The 26665-nt window shown below is 36.4% G+C and overlaps 2 protein-coding genes across 5 annotated transcripts; one reads left to right on the plus strand and one right to left on the minus strand.

Moving 5' to 3' along the window:
* Positions 1 to 367: 367 nt before the first annotated feature.
* Positions 368 to 3021, minus strand: LOC140744469 (ecdysone oxidase-like). The gene is made up of 3 exons (XM_073076072.1): positions 2758 to 3021; positions 2316 to 2449; positions 368 to 2243 (listed from the first exon to the last, which is right to left on the minus strand). Exons 1-3 carry the CDS (start codon positions 2888 to 2890, stop codon positions 729 to 731), a joined length of 1782 nt encoding a protein of 593 aa, XP_072932173.1. The 5' UTR covers positions 2891 to 3021; the 3' UTR covers positions 368 to 728.
* Positions 3022 to 3144: 123 nt separating this feature from the next.
* Positions 3145 to 23668, plus strand: Ttc26 (tetratricopeptide repeat domain 26). Of its 4 annotated transcripts, XM_073076074.1 has the most exons (15): positions 3145 to 4106; positions 4204 to 4316; positions 6918 to 7752; positions 7878 to 8003; positions 8786 to 8969; positions 9324 to 9379; positions 9870 to 10045; positions 10628 to 10687; positions 12396 to 12542; positions 13060 to 13183; positions 18149 to 18328; positions 19153 to 19350; positions 22162 to 22317; positions 22646 to 22752; positions 23372 to 23668. In XM_073076074.1, the coding sequence occupies exons 3-15, from the start codon at positions 7750 to 7752 to the stop codon at positions 23574 to 23576; spliced, it is 1722 nt and encodes a 573-aa protein (XP_072932175.1). In that variant the 5' UTR covers positions 3145 to 4106; positions 4204 to 4316; positions 6918 to 7749; the 3' UTR covers positions 23577 to 23668. The 4 variants fall into 4 exon arrangements, with proteins under 4 accessions (XP_072932175.1, XP_072932174.1, XP_072932177.1 ...); XM_073076073.1 differs by having other exon boundaries at positions 3145 to 4316; XM_073076076.1 differs by having other exon boundaries at positions 3145 to 4316; positions 22653 to 22752; positions 23372 to 23503.
* The last annotated feature ends 2997 nt before the right edge of the window (positions 23669 to 26665 follow it).

Here is a 26665-nt window from a genome sequence, read left to right on the forward strand (position 1 = left end):
ACAAGTAACAAAACATTTGTAATAAGAATAATCAAGGACAATTGCAGCTCAAACGAACACCTGTTCATATTGGCATATCGTATCGACAGCAAAGCCACTTTTATGCAAGCCGTTTAAACACATTGCCTATTAAAGATTAAAAACAATAAGTACCTACATCTGGAGGCACGGCAGTGCCTCCGTCAAAGCGAGCTCAATTATTACAGTTCGTATTACATATTGTTATTGTAACTCAATAGTTACTTGTATTTAATACAATGATAGAACATTTTATTCGTTTTGATTTCTATGAATTCTATCTTCTATGAAATTGTAGGCCAATATATATTGAAATTAGGAGTACTTAGTTGAATTTAAATTAAAGATGTTGAATTTTGATCACATTTATTTAGCCACCCAAGACACAGGTATTTGTTTCGGGGGCGGGGAGCAGACTAGTAACACAACGTTCCCACGAACCAAGCGCATACGATCGCCATTGCTAACCATGCACATTGCACTTGATTCGTAGAATCGCTTGTGTCCCTACAAAATGCTTAAAATTTCGGTTCGATTCAAAAAAAACACTGAAAATGTTATTTTATTACAAATAGTTTGCACTGAATTTTACGAGGTAGCTACAAAGAAAACAGATTTGATAAATTAATATTTATTGTTTGTTTTCAGTGCAGTACTTTGAATTGTCTAAGCATTTTTAGCAATTAATGAATAGTACAATTTGTTTATACTTAGTCTACGTGCTTATTCTCCAGTACACCATAATCTGATTTAATAATATCAGCGGCCTTTTCAGCGAGCATGATAGTAGGGGCATTTGTATTCCCACTTGTAATAAGCGGCATCACACTAGCATCTGCTACCCTTAACCCCTGCGCACCGAACACACGTAGACGGCTGTCCACCACCTTCCCTATAGAACACGTACAACTATAGTGGTATAACGTGTTCGCTAAACACAGAATATAACATCTCCAATACTCTTTACTTCTGTGTTTAAAGCCATCGCACTTATCGCCGACTATGTTTACAAATTTCGCATTTACACTCCTAAAATAAGTAGTTTTTTCAATAGGAATGTAGTCTTCGATAAACTTTATCATATTCTCTAAATCGTAAGGATCGGAGAAGTAATTTAGATTTATAATCGGCGGATCTCTGGGATTTGTGCTTCGCAACAAAACTTCCCCTGTGGACTTCGGGTGGAGATTAACGAGCGTTGACATGACTGTTCTCCAACCTTTACCAGCGTCGTATGCTGCTTGACTAATAGCATCTAAGTAGTTGTAATGGAAAGCTAATAGCTGCAAAACGCCCTTCGAATAAGGAGATAAGAAAAATGTTATTGTCTGGTAATCCGGATGCGATTGTGATCTGTTGAGAGCCGTATAACCAGCGACGAGAGGATTTGGAAAGGTATGAGGGTCCATCGGTCCATCAGATTGGTTAGATCGTTCTACCTGATGAAATAAAGGCACTAGGACATGATCCTGTAAGCCTTGTCCTACGGGTAAATCAATTATATTCTTAATGTTCAAATCCCTCAAATGTTTTTCAGGTCCAACTCCTGACAACATCAAAAGTTGCGGGGTATTTACAGCGCCTGCTGATAATATGATTTCCTTATTTGCTTTTAGTGTTATCTTCTTATTGTCATTGGTGAGAACCTCGACACCTATGGCCCTTTTATTGCGATCAAAAATAATTTTTGTTACAAGAGTATTTTTAGCAACATGCAAATTACATCTATCCTTCACTGGAGTTAGGAAACTGTATGCGGTGTTTTGCCTAACGCCTTCCGCTATCGTCATCATTGGTTGGGTGTATCCTAATGTTATATAGCCATTAGTGTCCAATACTACGTCATGTCCAAGTTCTCGTACACTATCCAGGTATTTCTCGTAAACCGCGCTGAGTTGTCTCGTTACCCCCAGATATCCTGTTGTACCGTGATACCGTGCGTATGGCGATGTCATCACTTCTATATCTTCTAAACGTTCACTCTTGATGAAATACGGAAGGACGTGATCCCAGTTCCAGCCGTCATCATTGGCTGCGTCTGCCCATCCTTGAAAGTCGTGAGGATTCCCTCGGACGTACATCATATAATTCGCGGAACTGGAACCGCCCAATACTCGGCCACGGGTTAATGGAATTCTGCCCTTTTTGTAGCATTTGTGGCCATTCTCCGAAGTGTAGTTCCAATCGAGCCTAGAATGTGGTATGTAAGTGTACAAACTCGGCAGCTGAAAAGAAAATGGCTTGATTTTAGCAAGGATTGCAAAAAAGCAAACTCAAATTTATGAAAATCTTCATACCATAACTTCGGTGGTCGGATCGTCACCGGCTTCGATGAGAAGAACATTAAAATGAGGTATTTCCGAGAGTCTGCTAGCGATCACGCTACCCGCAGAACCTCCACCGATCACTATGAAGTCGTATGAAAAGCCATCTGAAACAAACGATGTTTTACCACTCTAATACCTAACTGGTATTTTTTCTTAAATATGAATATTGGGCACTTAAAATAATACTTTACGAAGTAAGTACCAATAAAAATATTTATTTTAAAGAGTAGATAAGGCAAATTCATTCGTTCATTTCAATTCATTCTTACAAGACATTCTATCTTAGGGCTAGCTGATGACTATCTTCGCATCCTTTATACACTGTTATTGACATTAATTTTGACTAATACTAGGTCATATACACATTTGTTTTTACTAGGTCATTAACACATTTGTTTAAATTTCTAATTACCTTTAATGTAAGCCTGTTGTGGGAAAAGATATGCCGTAAGCCGCAAGGTTAACGCAATCACCTTCAAGGCGCCCTGAACGCTGAGAGAAGACAACACTATATCTATTGTTTCCATTACTGTATCTGCAAACATTATGTAAATTTAAATATGAATAGAAGACTATGCTACGTGAAGCATTGAGAAACCAATTTAGTAAATATTGCTAAGTGACATTGAACATTTTAGTCTACACTAATATTATAAAGAGGAAAACTTTGTTTTTTTGTTTGGTTGTAATGAATAGGCTCAGAAACTACTGGACCTATTTTAAACATTCTTTCACCATTCGAAAGCTACATTATCTACGAGAAACATAAGCTATATTTTATATGAAATATATTTGATAAATAGATATATTATGTATGAATATATTTTATATGAAATATATTTGATAAATAGGTACAAAGTTTGCCGGGTCAGCTAGTATCGAATAAATGAACTTTAAAACATAATAAGATTAGGTGTTCGAAATCAGGCATGTTCCGCTAATATTTCAAAGTTATGTGCGTAATGCATATTAGAATTTATTATAAGTTATTTATTTATCCTGGTTTGAAGGGTGTGGTAGGGGAGACATACTATTCCGAGGCGCTCCAGCTTAGGCCTCAAGCGTAGCGGCGCATCTGTGGTCGCCATCAGGTAGGGATATCTAATCCTATCTATCTAGGTGGTCGATAGCCGTCGACGTGTGTTCGGCTTACAGGGGTTAAGAGTAGCAGACGCTAGTGTGATATTGATTACAGATGGACGGCAGTAGCCACTTACCATCAGGTGGACTGCACGCTCGTCTGCTACTCCTATACTATATAAAGAAAAACAAGTAGGTACCTACTTGCTTTAATAATAATAATAATAATAACCATTTATTATTTAACGCTTTAACGGTGAAAAACTTTGTAAAGATAATAATATCTACGCGCCTTACGGTTCTGTAACAAAAGTTCTGTGAAAGGTGTGTGAAGTTAGGTCCGGACTCAGCCGCTTGACTATGACCTAAACATTTCTCACTCTGAAAGGACACAATACAGATAGGACAATAGGACAGATATGGTTTGATTACGAATGAACATAAGCTATCTTGCCAATGATAATTTAAAAGTAAGGAAGGTAAAACATGTGAGACAGTTTATGTCGCCAGTGACGTTCAGCAGCTACCGGCATCGGCTAGTAGCGACTGGCCGCTATATCTCGACGATCGCCGGCTTTTGCTGGTGGGCGACTATTATGTACTGTCACAGTATAAGGATATATACAGTATTTTATCTTCATACAAACGCACGAAACGCAAGCCACGCCTACTCGCCTCGAGGTTAGTAATCACTTGGTATACGTAATGTCGTGAATGTGCCACGGTGACGAGCGGGTGATGTGACGGTTTTTTAAGAAGTATATTTTTTTGTTTCAAGAATAATATGGCGAAGAAAAGTTACAGACTATATTGTGCTGTTTTTGGTTGCTCCAATTCATCTATAACACATCCAGATATAACATTTTTTAAACTGCCTGGAAACTCCGAAAGGTAAGACAATTACAATGATTTTTATGTTAATACTAGATACTTAATCTACTAGGTACTACTTCTAATAAATTAGATTAGTTTTTAATTAATATTATTTGAGGTTATCCCTCTTCTGAATTAATAGAATAAAACTATTTCTTCGACCAATTTACAACTTTTATTATTCCCGCGCAAAATAAAACTCGAAACTGTTGATAAACGAAGGGCTTGCTTGCACAACGCACGCGTCGTATTTATTCGTCGTCGCGCGGCGCTACAACGGCTTAGGGCGTGGCTTAGCAGCCTTTCGGCACCCGTTTGTTCGCGCGATATGCCGCCGAGGGACTATTCTGAATGAGGTAATATAAATATTAGAAAATGAGAATTGATCTTAATTTATTTAGATCAATATTTTATTATCGTTGTATTATTTTAATATCGTCAAAAATAAGGAACTACCATTTTCTTGATAGGTCAACACCTTTGTTTACATTTTGGACACCCAATTATGAATCGGAGTATAGATTAAAATTATTATTAAATGTTGTATTAAAAATTAAACTAAATATTGCATAATTTATGTTAATTTATAAGCTATCATGTCGAACTTATTTCATATTTTATTGTTGAAATTGTCAAGTACCCAATTATAAGAATAGTTTTTATTACGTAATATATACATATTAAAAAACATAACATGCATTTTCATTCAACACTTTCTATATAATTTACTATAACATTCATTTGTTTAAATAAAAAAATAACACATTTACAATCAAAAAATTAAAAAGAAAGTCAAGATGCAGATGTAATTAAAAAACTGTAGGCAGGCAGCCCTAACGCGTAACCTTGCCCAGCGCAACCGTAGGTATCTAATTCAGGTCAGGGCCGAGTTAAAATACTGTATATATCCTTATACTGTGGTACTGTCGTTGGCAATTTATTATTCTCTACGATGACGTAGATGTCAAAAGTAGGTACCTATGTGCGGCCGCTAAACATCCCAGGTAGAGCCCCCGTAAACAACTGAATATACATAAATTCAGTAGTTATCACTTATCACTTTGAAAATCATACGATACCAATTCTTGCCATGTGCGCACGTGCATACTTACCTACTCATATATAAGTAATTATCGCCTGACTCAAAGTATAGTTTCCGGAGACTGATAATTTACGAATACATTATTTCCTACAAACCTATCCACCATCAACGTTATGAGTAATCAAACTATTAAAATCAATTAAAATAATGATTCGTTTCATAATGATAAAAGAAATCCGATCTTTGTGATATTTGTTACATAAATATGTTACCGTTTATATATTAAATTGGTAAAATATGTAAGAACCGATGTGCATGACCCTACATTTTTTAACCAGTAAATATAACATGTCATTGCTCTGGCAAAATTTTTGAAATTGTATTTGTAAAACTACCTAGTGGTATTTTTTTTTAAAGTTATTTCACTTTTTAGAGTTCTGTAGCCAAATGTTAAGTAAATCAAAATCCTTATACCTACTTTAGTTCTGTCCATATGTTGAACTTATTCTTGAAGGCTAATGGCACTATGAAAGTTAAGAAAACGCCAGGAAAAGGCGAACGCGTGCAATAAAATTAGATGAGTTGAATGATCGTTTGTTGCTCCTATTTTTTTAACAATATGGAAGTAGCGAACTAAATTTCTTCATGATATTATTATTTTAAGGACATCTGTAATCAACTGCCCAGGGGGCCTACCACCATCTTTTAAAAACGATCATAAATTAATTATTTATAAATTTAATCGAATTATGGTACGAAATTTCAGTGTATGATTAAAATAATATTGTTTTTAGAGATGGTAGTAACCTCCCAGGAGTTAGAGCCCTGTTAGAGATCGGCGATACGTACACGACGACACTTGCTGTCTAGGACCTAGTTCGAACGCCTAGCTCCCTTACCACTAGATCACATTTTACAATAGAATTATCTGATATCTTGCCGAAAAATAGGTTTCACACATTACCCGTAACATTTTGTACCTACTTACCAACGATTGATAATGAAATGCACTAATAATATAGGAACGTATCAATATAATGTAGCACTAATAGATTTTATTATATTAACACATAACACCAACATTGACTGTTTAACTATCATACTAATCTAATTAATAAACATTGTAGAATGTTCGTGCATGAGGCAATATGAAGCCTGAATAATTAAATATTTGAATACGTAAATATTTTATTATTGTAACACTGGTGACCTTATATTATAACAATCGTTAGTAAACCGGCTCCAAGAACGGAGTAACCGAAATAAACTAACGACCACCGTATCATCTTTAAACATTTTGTAGTAACTGTTATCAAAAAATTAAATAAACAAGTTAAATTTTAAACTATTTTGTTTTTAAATTATGTAGATACCTATACATTGCATTTATTCACATTAAAATTAAATTAAGACAGCCATTTTTGCTTTTTAGATTTGCTATAGGTATATTGATTTCGAAGTAAGACATTTTCATGGAAAACAAAGTTTCTGCTTATGTTTTATTGTTTTTATGCGTATACAAGGTATGAATATTTTGAGGTTATAACTACATACTACCTATTCATTTTTTTTTTCAGGCTTAGAAGGTAACTAAATTTCTAGAAGATATAAAAACACATTCGTCCAATTCCAAGAGTCTCTCGCTATTTCTATACATCTCTGGTAATCGTGGGGACGTCATCTAACATAGTTCATGTAATTGACGCAGCTACTATCTCCAAACTCATAGGTAATTGCGTGTCATCTGAAAACTCCGTCTTAGTAGCACTACATTATGTATTAATCATTTTGAGATTCCAGTCGAGCCGAGATTGCGAAACATAACCGAGAAGACTAGGTTACTGCAAATATATAAGAAATCACAGTATCTCTATATACCTAAACTCGCTATAATTACTTATTTTGTGGGTGCCACAAAGATTTTAAGGTAATATGAGCCCACTTCTGTTTACTTGTTATTTGTAACTATTCTGGCCGAAATTCAGTTACAATAAGCAAGGGTTTAAGTTGCCTCTAAAATTATTACAATGACTTCGATTGGTGGATTATCGTCAGGATTATAAGAAGGACATCTGTAACGAAAGGCCAAATGGAATTAGAGCCCACAGTCCAACCCAAGCTTCGCCCCAGATACGATGCGATGCCTGAAGGCTAAAATAGATCCAAAGAGCCCAAACCATTATCCTTTTAAAAGGTTTTAGTATCAAAATAAGAATGTTTAATGCAATCATATATATTTGGCTGTTAATTTCTGCTATCCTTGGTATAACTATTCACTGACAACCTTTAGAAATGTTTTGTCTTTTTGGCGCGTTGCCATAGCAACGTTAGGCTACACATCAACAGAACACAAATATAGTAGTTAAAACTAGCAATTAAGGGGCTGATTAATACGATTTAGAATTTAATATGGTAAGTATTTATATATTTAGTAACACTGGTACCACACGGCTATTACCTACTACCTATTGTGACTGTGGACTACTCATTACCATAACCTCAGAGTTTTCTTTACCGATGGTTTAACTCTATTTTAGATTCTATCAAGATCAAAGCCTGCGAATGAAAGCCGTGTCTCAGGTGGTTCTGCAAAAAAAACCTTCCCAGAACTTGAGGACTTCTTACTCAAGAGGGACTATGTTGGCGCTCTAACTATGTTGGAGGTAAGCTTAATAAAATAGGTACATCCTAGATATGTAATTACAATAAGATTAACGGTAGTAAAGCCCAATGTGGCTCGATTCCGGAAACACCTCCGCCACGTCTAATATTGTACCGTGTAATTATTATTAGTGATCGAAGACTGTACCTCGCGTCGTTTGATGGGAACCTCCCTTCCTTACGGCGCATTCACAAGACCAGCTCGTTATGTGGTTCATAATATAATTCTTAAAATTACATCCTTTAAACATAGATTAGTAAAGATTCCTCCTAACTCACTCCTAACAAGAAAATATACCCAGTTTTGAGAATTGAAATAGTTGCGTAAAAAAGTTTTGCCACGTCTCCGTGCTAAAATGTCCCTAAAATATTTGAAATAATTATTTATTTATTACGTAAATTACGTAATTATTACGTAAATTAGTTATTTATTCGTAAATTTTCTCTAAAAATGTTTTTATTTGTCAAGGATTCAAAAAAAGAACTTACTAAAATAAGCCGTTTGTGGCTTCATTCAATTTCAAGGCGGCGAAGTATCTTTACTAATCTATGCTTTTAAATATAAAAAGTAGCTTTCTACACTCACACCCCACACCAGGATTCCCTGTATCGTGGATGCCATGAACATACAAAGACGAGTACACAAACACCCAGACCCAAAACAGACACCTAAATCGTATCGATATCTATCTGACTGAGGATCGAACCCGGAAACCTTTGCACGTTATACGGGAACGGTAGCCGCTCCGCCGTGCCTGTCGCAGTAATTGTATTACGATTGTAGTTTCTCAAGCACGAGGGCAACACAGACGTGTGGGTGTGCGTGTGGGCGGCGTGGTGCCGCTTCCACCTCGGCGAGTACCGCGCGGCGCTCGACGGGTACCTCGCGGCGCGCGCGCGGGACCAGCTCGACTCCCGTGTCGCTGATAATATAGCACTCGATCTCGCTGTGTGCTACTTCTATCTAGGTAAGCGTGAATAGACGACCAAACGATATATAAATATGTTTGAGCAAACGGAATTTGGTTACAATTAAATTTTATTTTATATGAAGCATAAATATTAATAGACTACTATGATTTCTTCTATTACAATTTAATCAATACTATAATACTTTGATTGATTGGCACAAATTGTTACCATATTTACCTATTTTAGCGTATTATTTTATTCTGGACTAACTCAAAATATGTATATGTATAAACTCAAAACCTGTTTTTTTTATGATTTTGTACCCACTTTAATGCTATTTACATTGGTATTTTACTTTTATTATATGGCAACAATTTTTATTTATTAACTTTCTTATACATTGTCCTCAGGAATGTATACAGAGTCGCAAGAAGAAGTCGACAAAGCGCCTAAATGTGCTCTAAAGGTAAATTATTTCGATAATATTTGATCTTAGATACATTTTAAAATTTACTAACACACAAAACACGCTCATAATTTAATATGTCTTATTTACTTTTTATATAACTCTGAAGTAGGTATGTAGTTGTAGGGTTCCTTTTGAGATGTTCCTGCATCATTTATTCATTATTTTGTAATTAGGTAATTACTTCGTTATATCAGAACCGTAATTGCGATCAGCTAGGTGAGATCCCTGGTCCATACGGAGCTGGTTACAGATGTCCATGAGTGCTAGAGAGTACCTACCACTGGAGGACAAAGGAGGCCTCCAAAAGTTTACATGTTCCCTTGTAAACATTTGTAAAAGCTTGTAAAATTAGACCAACTTCTTAGACTCGGGAGCTCATTCAACTTGCCGGCCTGGACCTCCGAGCTTCGTCCCCTATTACCACGTACCATCAGTCACATTTCCGTTATTCGCAAACCCAAGCCTCAAAACCATAACCCGTCACCAGAGCAGGCTCCAGTTCCACCTGGCGCACAAGCTGGGCGACGAGGAGTCGCTGATGCGCGCCCACGCGGCGCTGCGCGACGTGCCCGAGGACCAGCTGAGCCTGGCCGCCGTGCACTACCTGCGCGGACACTACCAGGAGGCTATCGATGTTTATAAGAAACTGCTGCTCGATAGACGGTCGGTAGTCTCAATGTGACTTTTATTTTATATACTTTTATTTTATTTAGGCAGAGGATTTTCAGTCGGCAGCTGAATGTCGCTTTTGTTTTACGATAGGAAGAAGATTTTTCACTAGATGTTTATTATTTTGCTATGTTAGTATACTGTGTGGAAGATTAAACGACATATGTTCAAGCTTGCGATACAGTGTAGAAGGATATGACTTAGGTATTGAAGCTCACGCTTAATCATGTTCACAAACGATTAAATAAAAAATACATGTTAAAATATAATTAAATTACGAAAGAAAGTCGCACTAAAAATGTCGTAAAAATATCCTGATCGAAATCCAGAAGGCACGAAAACGGTTCCGGGTTCGATACCCGTCTAGACCGATCTATCGAAATGATCAATTTAGACTTCTGTTTCGAGGGGTTCTGTACCAAAGGTCGGCTAAAATACCTTATTAAACGTAAGTAAATACACAATATAGTACAAAACGAAGTGTAAGCAAAACAGATACAGAACACCATTTTATTATGGCCGTTATCAGGAATACATAGAACTTATTATTTATATACTCACACGTCTAATTTACAGCTATAAAAGATATGAAGACGATAACATGGATTGGATTAAAGTTCTGGCTCACACTGCAGGGTATTATTTAATACATAGTTATTTTTTAGTAAATAAATTCCTTTTAACTAATATAGTTAAGTAGGAAGACAGTAGTGCCACAGTATAAGGATATACAGTATTTTATCTTCATACAAACGCACGAAACGCAAGCCACGCCTACTCGCCTCGGGCCGGTACTAACTCGGTACACGAACATTCGTGAATGTGCCACGGTGACGAGCGGGTGATGTGACGGTTTTGTAAGATATTTTGTTGTTTCAAGAATAATATGGCGAAGAAAAGTTATAGATTATATTGTGTTGTTTTTGGTTGCTTCAATTCGTCAATAACACATCCAGATATAACATTTTTTAAACTGCCTGGAAACTCCGAAAGGTAAGACAATCACAATGATTTTTATGTTAATACTAGATACTTAATCTACTAGGTACTACTACTACTAAATTAGATTAGTTTTTAATTAATACAATTTGATATTTTAAAAAAATACGTATGATTGTTGTAATTTTGGTTCAGTAGACAGGTGTCAGAGCTTGTTATTTGAGGTTATCCCTCTTCTGAATTAATAGAATAAAACTATTTCTTCGACCAATTTACAACTTTTATTATTCCCGCGCAAAATAAAACTCGAAACTGTTGATAAACGAAGGGCTTGCTTACACAACGCACGAGGCGTATTTATTCGTCGTCGCGCGGCGCAACAAAGGCTGAGGGCGTGGCTTAGCGGCCTTTCGGCACCCGTTTGTTCGCGCGATATGCCGCCGAGGGACTATTCTGAATGAGGTAATATAAATATTAGAAAATGAGAATTGATCTTAATTTATTTAGATCAATATTTTATTATTGTTGTATTATTTTAAGATCGTCAAAAATAAGAAACTACCATTTGAAAAGTATTTTCTTGATAGGTCAACCTTTGTTTACATTTTGGACACCCAATTATGAATCGGAATATAGATTATATTAAAATTATTATTAGATATTTAAACTAAATTTTGCATAATTTGTGTTAATTTATAAGCTATCATGTCGAACATATTTCATATTTTATTGTTTTAACTGTCAAGTACCCAATTATAAGAATAGTTTTTATTACGTAATATATACATATTAAGAAACATAACATGCATTTTCATTCAACACTTTCTATATAATTAACTATAGCATTCATTTGTTTAAATAAAAAAATACAACATTTACAATCAAAAAATTAAAAAGAAAGTCAAGTATGCAGATGTAATTAAAAAAGCAGGCAGCCCTAACGCGTTACCGTGCCCAGCGCAACCGTAGGTATCTAATTCAAGGTCAGGGCCGAGTTAAATTACTGTATATCCATATACTGTGGTAGTGCTAAGTAAAATTTCAAAAAATTAGGATATTGATACGTTGTTTATACGAGTAGGTATTTATATCTTTTAATATAGGAAATTATTTTAGGTAGTAGGTAAATAGATACAGATTTAACTTTATTTATATAGTACTTATATATTATACTATATGTCTGTCTTATTCCGTAGATCAATAATATAAACTATAAAGTTTTAATATTACCTACTTAGATACCTAGTTACCTAGTCTTTAGATATATCTTCCTACCGCTGACTACAAGTCTCCTCTCAGAATAAGACCTAAAGATTGATTTCATGAACTCAGCCAAAATATTTATTTTGAAAGGCCCTTTGTCTTTCTTATCACATCACATTATAAATTGAAATTAATTTTCCAGAACGTACATGGCCCTGAATGTGTACGTAGCACTCTGCTACTACAAATTGGACTACTACGACGTATCTCAAGAGGTTCTGGGTGTGTACCTAGCACAACACCCCACCTCCACCGTCGCGGGGAATTTGAAGGCTTGCAATCTTTTTAGGTAAGTTAATGATATATAATATTGTTGGTTTTGAGTGTAGGTGGTAGATTCCTTTGTGGTTCACGCCACACTATATATTTCTGTCTAATATCAGCAATGTTAAGTGTTACTGTTTTCCAGTCTGTAGTAAGGGAGACATAGATACTTATCCAATGTATTCTTAGTACCCAGTGGCAGCCACGAATCTGTGGCCGATCTCAAGTAGGACTCTATTTTTATCCTAGATGGTGGATGAAATCGTTTATAGTTCGACAGTGAAGGCACCAACGCTACATTTCTTATTGTCTAATAACAGCAGTGTTAAGAACTGCTGTGTTCCCGTCTGAAGTAAGAGGCATTCTAATTTAGTCCTAAGGGGTAGCAACGCACCTATGGCCGAGCTCAAGTAGGACTCTAATTTTATCCGGGATATACTAAAAAAATCCACGGGAGTAACCACTTACCTATCATCAGGTTGACTGCGTTTTCGTTTGTTACAAAATATGAGTCTCATTTACATATATATAATTTTTTTAAGATTGTACAACGGCAAGGCGGCTGAAAGCGAACTGAAGCAAATATCCTCGGAGCAGCACACGTTCGGTCAGGACCTGGTGAAGCACAACCTCGTCGTGTTCAGGAATGGAGAGGGAGCATTAAAGGTATGCGGTAAAAAGGAAAAGAAAATATAAAAGAAAAGAATGAAGGTGGTAGAACCGTTTGTGCTTCGACTCCGGTGGCACCACCGCCACACCTATTTCTGCTTTAAAACAGCAGTGTTAAGCGCTGCTGTATTTGAAGGGTGTAAGGGAGAATATCTTTTCCGAGGCGTTCCAGCTTAGTCCTCAGAGGTAGCGGCGCATCTGTGGCCGACCTTATATGTAGACAAAAAGTTCAGAGACTAGTAGACTAGTTTTTCCCCAATAAATTCTCTTGATTTACCTACTAATATTTCAAGTAAATACTTAATAATAAATAAATACGTATATTTTGTTTAAGTCGCGTGTATTTTTTTCAAACGGACAAAACAGATATATGTACCTTATCTAAGTTTTTTTGATGTCACAATGATTTTTATGATCACAAAAAAATCAGAAAGTTAATATCTAACAGTGTTCATTAAAAATATGAAAATGAAATTTATCTATTAAGGCAAGTCAAACATTTGTAGCTGTATACGGATTCAACAAACCGTTATCTTCCTTGATCATGTCCGATGCTTTTTCTCCGAGCATCATGACCGGTGCATTGATAACAGTGCTAAGAACTAAAGGTATCACACTGGCGTCTACCACACGTAGACCCTTGACTCCGTAAACCCTCATCCTGCTGTCCACCACGGAGCCCATAGCACACGTACCACAGACGTCGAAAGCGGAGTTTACCATGCACAAAACATAACAACGCCAGTACTCATTACTTCCTACTTCGAAGTGGCCGCATTTCTCGTAAGCCAAATCGACGTAAGCGGCATCAGATTCTCGGAAGTAAGTCGTGTTCCCAATCTTAACGTAATCCTTGACGTATTTTATAACGTTCTCCAAATCGTCTTTTTCCGTAAAGTAACCGGTATACACCAGAGGGTGGTCTCTCGGGTTCGCGCTACGCAACAACACCTCGCCTCTTGATTTCGGATGGAGAAACATCACCAATCCTAGTATTGTTTTCCTTGCTTTCACTATGTCGTAAAATTTCTGTGTAACGCTATAGTCGTAGTTGTAATCGTATCCAAAATATTGTACGGGTGACTTGGAATCTTGTGGCAATATGAATAGTTCTACCCCATAGTCGGGGTAAGGTTGAGATCTGTTCAGCGCTGATAAACCTAGGACAGTTACAAAGGGATAGTCGTAAGGGTTAACTGCTTTGACTGTGGAATTGTCGCGTTGCATTTGATAAGATATGGGGATGACGATGTGATCTTGCAAATTTTTGCCAACCGGCAGGTTCGCGATCACGTCGATGCCCAACAGCCGTAGATGTTCTGCAGGCCCGATACCTGATAACATCAGAAGCTTGGCCGAGTTGTAGACACCCGCTGATAATATAACTTCTTTGTTCGCGTAAAACGTTAACGTTTTATTGGTCTCAGTCATAACTTTCACACCAATAGCCCTTTTATCGTCGTTGAATAAAATTTTTGTTGCTAGCGTTTTCTTCAACACGTATAGGTTTGTGCGATCTCTGGCACGCGATAGGAAACAGTAGCCAGTACTTTGCCGTCGACCCTTAGATAGAGTGTATAAAGGTTGTGTGTATCCGTAAACTTTGGCTCCACTGAGGTCAAGTACTATTTTGTTTCCTAGTTCTCTGAAAGATTCCAGATATTTTTTAGCTTTGTTATCGTGTTGTCTCGTGACTCCAACATATCCGGTCGTCCCGTGGTAGCATCTATCGGACGAATTGAGAATGATTGGAGCCTCTAACCTCTCACTCTTTTTGTAGTACGGAAGAACGTTTTCCCATAACCAGGTATCGTCCTGTGCGATCTTTGCCCAGTTCTGGTAATCAATTCTGTTACCTCTCGCATAGAACATATAGTTGAGACTACTTCCTCCACCCAGCACTCTCCCACTTATTAATCCGAGAACATGTTTGTTATGGCATCGTAGACAATATTCGTCGTTTTGTGTAGTATAGTTCCAATCTAGAGGAGACCTTGGCAGATATGCAACTAAACCAGGTATCTGAAAAGTTAATAATATCATCAAGCAAACTGGCATGCAGTCAACCTGATGATACGTTGGTTTCTGTCGCCCATGGACTTCTGTAACCAACCCTAGATAAAATTAGTCCTATCTGAGGTCCGTCACAGATACTTCGCTACCCCTGAGAACTAAGTTGGTACGTTTCGGATAATTTTGTCTCTTTCAACTCAAACCGGAATACAACAACGCTTAACCCTGTTGGTGTAAGGCAGAAACAGGTGTGGAGATGGTGCCTCCGAAGTCGAACCACAAAAAGTTCTACCACCTATATGAAATATATAAGCATTTGCGCTTGTGTATTTCATACACAAATTTCTCACATATGTGACAATAGGATTACTGTTATAAATAAGCTTTAGAGATCATACCATAACTTGAAGGGGAGCATCGTCACCAGCCTCAATTAACAGAACGGTGACATCTTCTATTTCGGTCAACCTGCTGGCAAGAATGCTTCCAGAGGTACCACCGCCGATTATAATGAAGTCGACTGTAAATTTATCTGAAAAAAATCTTTATCCTTATTTTTTATTTAACCTTTGTCGAAGCCCAAATCTTACCAATTCATTTATTATCTTTTAAAAAAGATAATGATAAAAATAAAAAAGATAAAGATAAATTTATTTATTATCTTTTAAAAAAGATAATGAATAAATTGGTTACTTATTATTTATTTATTTATCTTAAAACACCATTACATCTATCCTTACAGGCTAAACACCCAATACGATAGAGAGGCCTTATTTTAAACACTTAAACTAAATTCCTACCTACATTCCTACTTCATTGTACATATTATAAGCACAACTATTGCGAATTCACTCAAGTTACATGAAAATACGTCAAGTTGTTTTATTGAGTTTCAGTATCTACAGTGCATACTGATCTAAAATTTTCATTGCACTTTTGTATTTTATGAATTGCAGCAGTCATAAAAACAAGCAAGATATGATTAATGATGTTGTCAAAGTTACAATCATCGTCATTAATCTACAGTGGTAAAAGTCGCGACTATGGGCTGCTTGCCACGCTAGCTAGCAGAGCTGATTCGAGCTTTATTTTCATTTTTTGAGAACTTTATGAAAAACGCTAAGGCGCTTAAGTTCTCTCCACATTTGTCCCTGTAGTTCGGAGGCCAGAATAGAACGACGGTATCGCCTATCATAAGAGGCCACTTAAAGGGGAGTCTAGGGTCGCAGGTGGCAAGTACCATCTAGTTCAAATCTCCCGACCAACGACCCCGGGAAGGACGATGATACGTGTGGTCCTCAAGTGGACCTCAGTGTGCGATGCCGAGATTCTACTATGGCGTATAATATAATTTCCTTACCTTCCACATTACTCTGCGGAGGAAACAAATATGCCGTGAGCTGAAGTAACAATGCGATCACGTTCAAAGCAATCTGACTCGATATAATCTCGTTTATGACGACCTGGGAATCCATTTCCCTTTAATACTACCTCCTACTCTCCTACAACACTATACTCTCTACTGTATACTTTACTCGCATATGTGACTTGCCACTGTGTGTAGTCTTATTACAATACTTCAAGTAAATCGTATTACAGTTAGGTATAATTGTTTTCATTAACTATCATTTTATTTCTCACGACATTCTTGTATTATATGGATATTTTAATTTTAATAGTTAATAAATTTGAATTTTATGTTATCGTATATATAGATATGTGTTCCTTTGTCTTCATGCTCATATTCGATAGGAGAAGGTATTTTAAAATGTTAATGATACAAAGTATTAAAATAAATTAACAAAAATATACATTATATACCTAATTACCTACATAATATCTGATAAAATATTTAAAACATATAAAAAAGCCTATTATAAATGCAAAATAATAAGTACTACGATTGTGTACTTTCATTTACCTAAAATGGAAGTCATCGCAGTTAAAGTAAAATGGTAAAGTGAAAGTAAAGTATTATTATTATTAAAATGTCACGAACTAAATATAAAATTTTCATAATTATTTATTGTCATGAAATTGTAAAATCATTGCACCGCTTAATAAAATGTTGTTCACGTTATAGAACCAATTAAACTTTGAAAGACTGGTCCTATATAATTGATTACAGTTGCGTTCTGCCCTTAAGGACTGACTGATATATCTAATTTATGAATAATTATGACACTTATAATTAATATACTGTGGTACTTATATACTTATACGACGTGTCCTTCCAGAAATTTATAACAGCGCTGCTGTAAAATAAAAAATAATAAATATAATCCAAAAGATATCCTCATAGCAATTCCTTAAAATAAATACACATACAGCTTAACATGCTCAGGTTTTTATTTAACTTATTAATTTATTGGTCTCGAAAAACCATAGAAGCGTCAACGAGGCGGTCATCATTCATGGAACGTCATACTCTATTTACCTATACCTAACTATTTAAATATTCTTTTATCATAAATAGATTATAATAACGCTATCTTTTCTTCTATATTCTTTCTATATTCATATTGTCGCTATAAGATTTCCTGCGTCGTGCAAAATCGTCTCTGTTCAAGACATGTAGTACTGATCCTGGTCGTAGATTAAACCCGTAACTCTTTCCATGGCAAATCAGAATGGTTACCGCTGTATACGTGCCATTAACATTACTTGTAATATACCTACCTATCATCTATAAAGGCTTTTAGTTTTCGTGTCACAATGTCAGTTACCGTACTCCTCCGAAACGTCTCTACTGATTTTTACCAAATTTTATATGCATATTCAGTAGGTCTGAGAATCGGCTACTATCTATTTTTCATACCCCTAAGTGATAAGGGTTGTTCACCCTTAACATTCTTTTATTTATATGGCAACACAACGTTTGCCGGGTCAGCTAGTAGCATATAAAAGCACTTATAAAGGCTTTTAATCATTTTCTTTGTATCCTTGCAGGTACTACCAGAACTAGTGGACGTGGTGCCAGAAGCGAGGCTGAACCTGGCCGGCTACAGACTACGTCACCGGGAACCCCTGGAGGCACGAGCGCTGCTGGAGCCGCTGCAGCCCACCTCGCCTCTCCACTACATCCTGAGGGCCGTCGTCGCTGTCAGGCTCTACAACGAAACTGGGGACGTGAGTTGTTTCTATAGTATAAAAGTAGGAAACGAGCGTTTTATCCACCAAGTATAGTTCGCGTAAAACTTCTAGTCCGCTCTGAATATAGAAATGAATCGCGTCGCCATAGCTAATTGTGACTACACCTGCTCGGAACAACTTCAGAGTGGACTAGCAATTTGGCGCGGACAATACCTACTCAGGTATAGTCCGCATGGAAAGCAGCCACTAGGCTACTGCTTCCCATGGACATGTGTAATCCACTGTCCAGAAGAATCTTACTTGACATCTGAAATCAACCCCTGATAAACAAGAGTCCTATGGTCGGCCATAGATGCGTTGTTACCCCTAAGGATTAAGCTGGAATGCCTCAAAAAACTATATCTTCCTTATCATACCCTTCAAACCAGAATACAGCACCGCTTAACATTGATGTTAGGCAGAAAGTGTGACGCTGCAGTAGTACTACAAAGAATTCTCCCATCTTCAACTTCAAGAAACAAAACTGCATTCAAAGGTCAAAATGCACCCCCCGAGAATCGAACTGACTTAATTCGAAAAAACTTCACTACTTTTATAGCATCAATCGATAGGGTCAATCGTGATAAAATCTCTTTTATAAACATGTTTCGCTTCAAAAATAAATGAATATTAACTTTTTACCAAAAAATGCTTTCTTCAGCGTTTCGAGTATTTTCCCTCCAGATGCCGTTAAAAATTGCACCCTGTATATAAAAATAATTATTACAGCGATTGGTCAAAAACCCTCCGGTTTGTTTAGGTTCCTACCGCCACATCATACAATAAAGCATTTTTTTATGTTTTTTTTTTATGTGGTCCAGGAGGAGCAAATGAAGCTGGCCCAGCAGAGCTTCCACCTGGTGGGCAGCTCGGCGTCGGAGTGCGACACCATCCCCGGCCGCCAGTGCATGGCCTCCTCCTACTTCCTCGCGGGGCAGTTCGAGGAGGTGCTGGTCTACCTCAACTCCATCAAGAGCTTCTTTGTTAATGATGACACTTTCAACTTTAACTATGCTCAGGTACGTTGCACATGTCAAGATTATTCTGATATATCTTGCGTGATTATCATTTCATATGAGGATATGAGGCTTTGGAAGATAAAAGCAACTGATATTTCCAAATTCGTTGAATTATATTCTGTTTCACGTAGCTTTCACATTATGCGCCGGACAATGCTATGATTTGGATACTTTTACTGGATTTGTTTTACTTCGTCCACAATTTCATAAATTTTATGCGTTTCTATAGCGACTTAGAACGGTGACGGTGCCAACGCCTTGGTCAATGGTATGACGAAAATATTGGCGTGGAAAATTGCTAATTAAAACTTTCGCTATATTCTTCATCACCGTTCGGCATTATCACAGTATAAGGATATACAGTAATTTAACTCGGCCCTGTCCTTGAATTAGATACCTACGGTTGCGCTGGGCACGGTAACGCGTTAGGGCTGCCTGCCTACAGTTTTTTAATTACATCTGCATACTTGACTTTCTTTTTAATTTTTTGATTGTAAATGTTGTGTTTTTTTTTATTTATACAAATGAATGCTATAGTTAATTATATAGAAAGTGTTGAATGAAAATGCATGTTATGTTTTTTAATATGTATATATTACGTAATAAAAACTATTCTTATAATTGGGTACTTGACAGTTACAACAATAAAATATGAAATATGTTCGACATGAAAGCTTATAAATTAACATAAATTATGCAAAATTTAGTTTAAATATTTAATACAATATTTAATAATAATTTTAATTAGAGATGCGCCGAATAGTGGTTTCACCGAATAACCGAATACCGAATATTATTCGGTTTAACTTTCACCGAACTGGATATTCGGCCGAATGATTCGGTTTACCAATTCATTGTTTTGCCGCGTAAACAGGTTCTAATATTTCTTTTATAGTGTCCATTATTGACAGTTTGCCAGTTACCTGTGTTCATTAAAACTTTGATTTAAGTTGTAAAAAGAAATACTGATTTGAGGTTTAAAATAAATGTTAACTATACTAACTTTAGAATCTATACAAATAATTAAAATTTAAGTGTCTGTTTGTAATGTCAAAATAACAACATTTTACTAAGACCATATAACATAAAAGGAAAATATAAAATATACGGTACATACGGTACTTTTAACGAAAAAAAAAATTATTTCAAATTTGGTTTGTTCCGGCTAATCTTTAAAATGGCTGTACTGATTTTGATGGGACTTTCACTGGCAATTAGCTGATGTTATAGACAGTAACATAGGCTACATTAATTTTGGAAAAAGAATTAGGGATAAGCGCAAAAAAGTTAAATCCCATGAAAACTTCAGAGTATTTACACTTTTAACGCGGGTGAAACCGCGGGGCACAGCTCGTAAGTAATAAATATGTTCTTTTAAGGTTTCAAAATAAATGTTGATTTGAAGTTTAATTGCTTTATGTTATTAAATTATCATAGGATTTCTTTGACTTAAAATATAACATAAATCTTACATAAGAACTTTTGTGTTTTAGTTATGTACCGTGTCGTGTATACACGAAAGTAGACATACCTACTCGAACCGAATATATTCGGCACCAAAACCGAATAATTCGGCCGAATACAAATACCAAAAAAAATGCCGAATACGCCGAAAACCGAATACCAAACGAATATTCGGCGCATCTCTAATTATAATCTATACTCCGATTCATAATTGGGTGTCCAAAATGTAAACAAAGGTGTTGACCTATCAAGAAAATACCTTTCAAATGGTAGTTTCTTATTTTTGACGATCTTAAAATAATACAACAATAATAAAATATTGATCTAAATAAATTAAGATCAATTCTCATTTTCTAATATTTATATTACCTCATTCAGAATAGTCCCTCGGCGGCATATCGCGCGAACAAACGGGTGCCGAAAGGCCGCTAAGCCACGCCCTCAGTCTTTGTTGCGCCGCGCGACGACGAATAAATACGACGCGTGCGTTGTGCAAGCAAGCCCTTCGTTTATCAACAGTTTCGAGTTTTATTTTGCGTGGGAATAATAAAAGTTGTAAATTGGTCGAAGAAATAGTTTTATTCTATTAATTCAGAAGAGGGATAACCTCAAATAACAAGCTCTGACACCTGTCTACTGAACCAAAATTACAACAATCATACGTATTTTTTTAAAATATCAAATTGTATTAATTAAAAACTAATCTAATTTAGTAGTAGTAGTACCTAGTAGATTAAGTATCTAGTATTAACATAAAAATCATTGTTATTGTCTTACCTTTCGGAGTTTCCAGGCAGTTTAAAAAATGTTATATCTGGATGTGTTATTGACGAATTGAAGCAACCAAAAACAACACAATATAATCTATAACTTTTCTTCGCCATATTATTCTTGAAACAACAAAATATCTTACAAAACCGTCACATAACCCGCTCGTCACCGTGGCACATTCACGACACTGCGTGTACCGAGTGTTTACTTACCTCGAGGCGAGTAGGCGTGGCTTGCGTTTCGTGCGTTTGTATGAAGATAAAATACTGTATATCCTTATACTGTGGTATTATACTCTACCTACTACTATCAACTATCCATCTACTACGACACTAACGCCACCTCTTATCGGATATTAAAAGTCTACGCGTCACCCCTGTTTGCGTCTGTCTGTATCTTCCATAATCACCACTAAGTTAATTAGCTCCTACAAAAAATCTGTTAGCATTTTATCATATTTGACTTGTCCTTGTTGTCTGGTAGCATTCACATAAATTACTCGTATGAAAATTATCCTTTGAAATCAAGTTCTTTTGACCTCAGAATCCTTTTTAACCCCTTTTCTGGTGTTTTCAGGCGAAAGTGGCGACGGGTTTCTACCGCGAGGCGGAGGAGGTGCTGCTGAGCGTCCAGGAGGAGAGTGTCCGCAGTAGCTTCACGTTCCTGGCGTGCCTGGCGCGCTGCCACGTCATGAACAAGGACGCACATCTCGCCTGGGAGATATGCGTTAAGGTTAATTAGTTCATTTACACCATGAAAACTTACCCTACGACTGATCTGCAACACATTTTGAAAATGATTGGCTAATAATACACATTTCAAAAATATTTGCAATCAGTCAATCTATTATTGAATAAAGATATTAATTTAAATCTTGTCTATTATATTTAAGTATTGATGCAAAAAGAGCGAATAAGATTTGAAAATGACGATTGTTTACAGTCGTACATCTAAATTTCTTTTATATACATATTTATAACTTTAAATCTGATAATTTCCATTGACAATAGTTTGGGCTAAACATGAACTTGATTTTAAGCTATTGCATATTTTTCTTTAGTCTGCAGGTACGCCAGACAGTTTCGCGCTACTGCAACTGGTCGCTAACGACAGTTATCGCATGGGGCAATTCTTAGTTGCAGCAAAAGCATTTAATATGCTCGACAGGTGATACATTATTATTTTTAACTTAAAACAAAAATATCGTATGACGTTTGAAATTCTAATACCTTCTAATACCTTTAAACGAGCAATTATTGCACATATATTTATATCGACGATCTCGGAAACGGTTCCAACGATTTTCTTGAAATGTATTTAGGAGGTTTCGGGGGCGATAAATCGATCTAGCTAGGTTTTATTTTCAGAAAATGTCGTATTTCTGTTTTATTGTTACAATAACGAGCAAAGCTCATCCAGGTACTTTTAATGAATTTTGGAAGGTTCATAGGGGAACTTATAAGTTACGAGATATAAGATACCGTATTTTTCTTATACTTATACAGGATTAGAACACGACCTTACCTGAGATAATTTCGTAAGAAAGTCAGAGACTCTTTCATCTTTATTTTTCAAAAAAGAAAGACAAATCCATTGAGTTTTAACATTAAAAAAAACAGAATGACTTGTATTGTTCACTTAATATACAGGCACTTACTATTTTTAGGTTTGAACATAGGTTCAACATCAACGTCATCAACGTCATATTATAGCTCACGCAATGTCATATACAAAAATCATACAGTAAGAAAAATATAACAATATATTTCCATGAAACGTGGATCAGACTGGACGGAGGGCCAGAGATGTGGGAAGGGCTCCGCGGCGCGGTCTGCGGCTGTGCCCAGGCGGCTGCGGCGAACAAGCCCAACGCCGCGGCAGAGCTGCGGGACGCGCTCGCCCTGCTCAAGGGGCCGCGGGCGCACCCCCGCGCCGAGCACATCGCGCGCCCCATCGCGCGCTGGGCGCAGCAGCACCGGGTACCCGTCTGAGTGGACACACGCACCTGCACGATCGTGTAGGTGGACTTATTGTACTGCAAGTCGTCGATAGAAATACACTTAGATATAGAAATTTAATGTGCTGAGGATTTTGAAATAAATCTTTGTCCTAGTGGATTTTTTGTTTGCAATGATACGATCCTTCTACATGACTACTCCGCCATTCGCATTGATTAAGAACCGTAGGTAAGTACGGGTTCATGGTCAACGCATTACTCAAATCCAGTGATAACTAGGAGCTATGGTTTACCGTACCGTCCCAGAAAAGTGTTCTAGGATTTGTGGCAGACGCACGTGGTTTACGCAAATAATGTAGAGGATTAAGTCACGCATGCGAGCGTACCTCTAAAGACGGAAAATAGGCACTTCAAACAACAAACTTGTGTTTATGTTTAGCCTAACCAAATTATTTATCTCAACAAGACATTACCAAATACATATTCTATTTTATTCAGTCCCTTATATTTTATTGCCTAACCAAATACAGAAACATATAAATTACAACTTTGACTAAATACAACATCATAAATTGTCTTCTTTATGAAGGAACCACAAGTACAAAATAAATATATTCGTAACACGAGCCACTTATAAGACTGCAGTCCAATTTCGGGCGAGTAAAGTGGCCTACAAGAAACGGAAATTGTCGCGGCCTTAGAGTTGTTATGGCCTTAGAAAAAGTTCGCTAACCAAAACATGTTTTCCCCGAACGATACGATACCGAAAGCGGTCGATCGATGCATATTTATACAAATATTGCTCAATGACATTTGGGTACGTTTATATACATGTCGAAGAGAAGCTTAGCTTCATTTAATACGCCATTTGAAATTTTTTATTGAGATATTTGTTTTATCTTAGTTATTTTTCCGTTTTCTGAGTGTAATAATTAATATAAGCCGTAGACAAATTTCAACATCTGTCACATTTCCTTAATTATTTTTGTTGATAAATCTATGGCGCTGATACCAATTAAGCATTTTTTGTGCTGCTGGGTTCTGGATTGTAAAATCCATAAGAAGGCATCATACTTAGATGTATGATCTTTATTCTGTACTAGATGTAGGTCCTAGAGCTCTATTTTTTCTTTACCTAAATCCGTTTGTTTATATACGTACCTCGAAATATGATTGATAAGTCCGATTCATGGAAAAGGCATTAAATAAGAATGTGGTTACAATTTTTGTATTTATACATGTTTGGGGCTCACATACACTCCATAATTTATTACGGTAAATAAGGAACGAAATATCTTAATTAGACACATTGCGATACTAATATTTGGGAGAATAGTGGTTTTTGGTAATGAGTCTTAAAAGTATTGCGACTCGTTGGTTTCGAAGATAGGTATTTTCAATTAATAAGTATATGCTTATCATAAAATCCTATTGAAAACACCTATGTCTGCCTTACACAGCAGTGTTAATCGCTGTTGTGTTCTGATTTGAAGGGTGTGGCTTAGGTACCATTCAAGTCTCCCTTAGGAGACATACTTCTCCGAGGCGTTCCAGCTTAGTCCTCAAGGGTAGCGGCGCATCTGTCCATGGGCGGCAGTAGCCACTTACCATCAGGTTGACTGCGTGTTCCACATGTGTGGCGGAGCGGTTACCATACCGGTCTGACCCGCAAAGGGTTCCGTGTTCGATCCCCGGTCAAACAGATACCTGAATGATGAATTTATATATCTGTTCTGGGTCTGGGTGTATTTGCCTCTGTGTGTATCCATGGCAAATTTTAATAATATGGTATAGGCGTGAAACAGTCATAATATGCACTATTTGCGTGATGCATATAAATATAGTTAACCCATATATACAAATATTATTCATATAAATTATTTATTAAGTATTATTTTATAATGTTAAACTTATAGTTCTAAGTATTTTGTATCTGACACGAATAAAAATAGTTTTTTTCATGTAATTCGTGTCTTTGCCACCAGTTATTTAAGATTTCATTTATTTTACAAGTATTGGTATCTTAAATGATTATTATACCTAAATTAATTTTATTAATGAGAACGTCAGTTTGTTTATATGCTACATTTTCATGCCATAACTACATAACTGATTGTCATGGAATTTTGTACACCCGTTGTCATGGGTTCAGAAAGGGACGAGCGATACATAAAAACCTCTGACCGGCAGCGAAGCCGCAGGTATAAGCTAGTCGGCTATAAATAGGTGTTACTCAAGCAACACACATTTGCTTCAGATAAATGATAGTATTAGCGTGGTTTTAGGTCAGCGCCGTAGAAAGGTGTAGGTTTCCTCCATAGCTGATTTACTGGCTTGTTCCGGACCAGTTTTTAGGATTCCGTACCAAAAGGGTAAAAACGGAACTCTATTACTAAGGCTCCGCTGTCTGTCACGGGCCTCTATCTCTGGAACGGCATTTGATAGACACTTGAAATTTTCACAGAATATGTTTGATGGTGGCTTTTATAAGAAATACTACTTAGAATTAAAAAATCTTTAAAATAAATGGGATTCGCCATGCAAGAAATCCATATTTTTCGCCGTTTTACGCTTTATCTATTGAATCAAATCGAGTTCAATTTTCACAATGCATTCACTTCTATGGCTACTATGATAAAGAATACTAAAAATAAAAAGCAAATAAAAGGTTGGTGGTACGGAACCCTCCTTATGGGAGTTCGACTCGCACTTGGCCAATTATTTTTTGCCATTTGCGCATTTGTAGCAATTAATCCTTTAGGACGGACGCGGTAAATATTTACGCAGATATGTTAAAACTTTAAAATGCAATGATTTAAGTAAATACCTAATTAAAGTTGGCACATATTTAATTCAAATGCCGGGTTTCCTACGAATAACATGTACCTGGATTTAAAATTAAGTAAGTGTTATATTTATGTGATTCAAATGGATATTGGCACACTTAATAATAAATGGGCACTGCAATGGCACTGAATCTACCTACAGCCTTAACAACTTTACTAATTTAAGCACAACTTTTAAATGTAACTCAACGTTAAATGTAAGTAATATGTATTTTTTAATTACTTATGTAGTAGTAAACAAGCAGTGCTAGCCTAACAAGCAGTGATAGCCTAACAA

This window comes from Epargyreus clarus, unplaced genomic scaffold (assembly GCF_041222505.1).
Source record: "Epargyreus clarus isolate Ecla_fem2 unplaced genomic scaffold, WU_Ecla_fem_2.2 ptg000008l, whole genome shotgun sequence".
Classification (NCBI taxonomy): Eukaryota; Metazoa; Arthropoda; class Insecta; order Lepidoptera; family Hesperiidae; genus Epargyreus; species Epargyreus clarus.

Excerpts from the sequence above, each read along its gene's own strand:
- LOC140744469 (XM_073076072.1), bottom strand. The coding sequence starts at position 2,890 with ATGTTTGCAGATACAGTAATGGAAACAATAGATATAGTGTTGTCTTCT. Across the intron at positions 2,450-2,757 it reads ACAACAGGCTTACATTAAAG|ATGGCTTTTCATACGACTTC; the intron begins GTAATTAGAAAT and ends CGTTTGTTTCAG. Across the intron at positions 2,244-2,315 it reads ATCCGACCACCGAAGTTATG|CTGCCGAGTTTGTACACTTA; the intron begins GTATGAAGATTT and ends TTTTCTTTTCAG.
- Ttc26 (XM_073076073.1), top strand. Across the intron at positions 10,046-10,627 it reads AAACTGCTGCTCGATAGACG|CTATAAAAGATATGAAGACG; the intron begins GTCGGTAGTCTC and ends TCTAATTTACAG. Across the intron at positions 22,318-22,645 it reads CCTGGGAGATATGCGTTAAG|TCTGCAGGTACGCCAGACAG; the intron begins GTTAATTAGTTC and ends ATTTTTCTTTAG.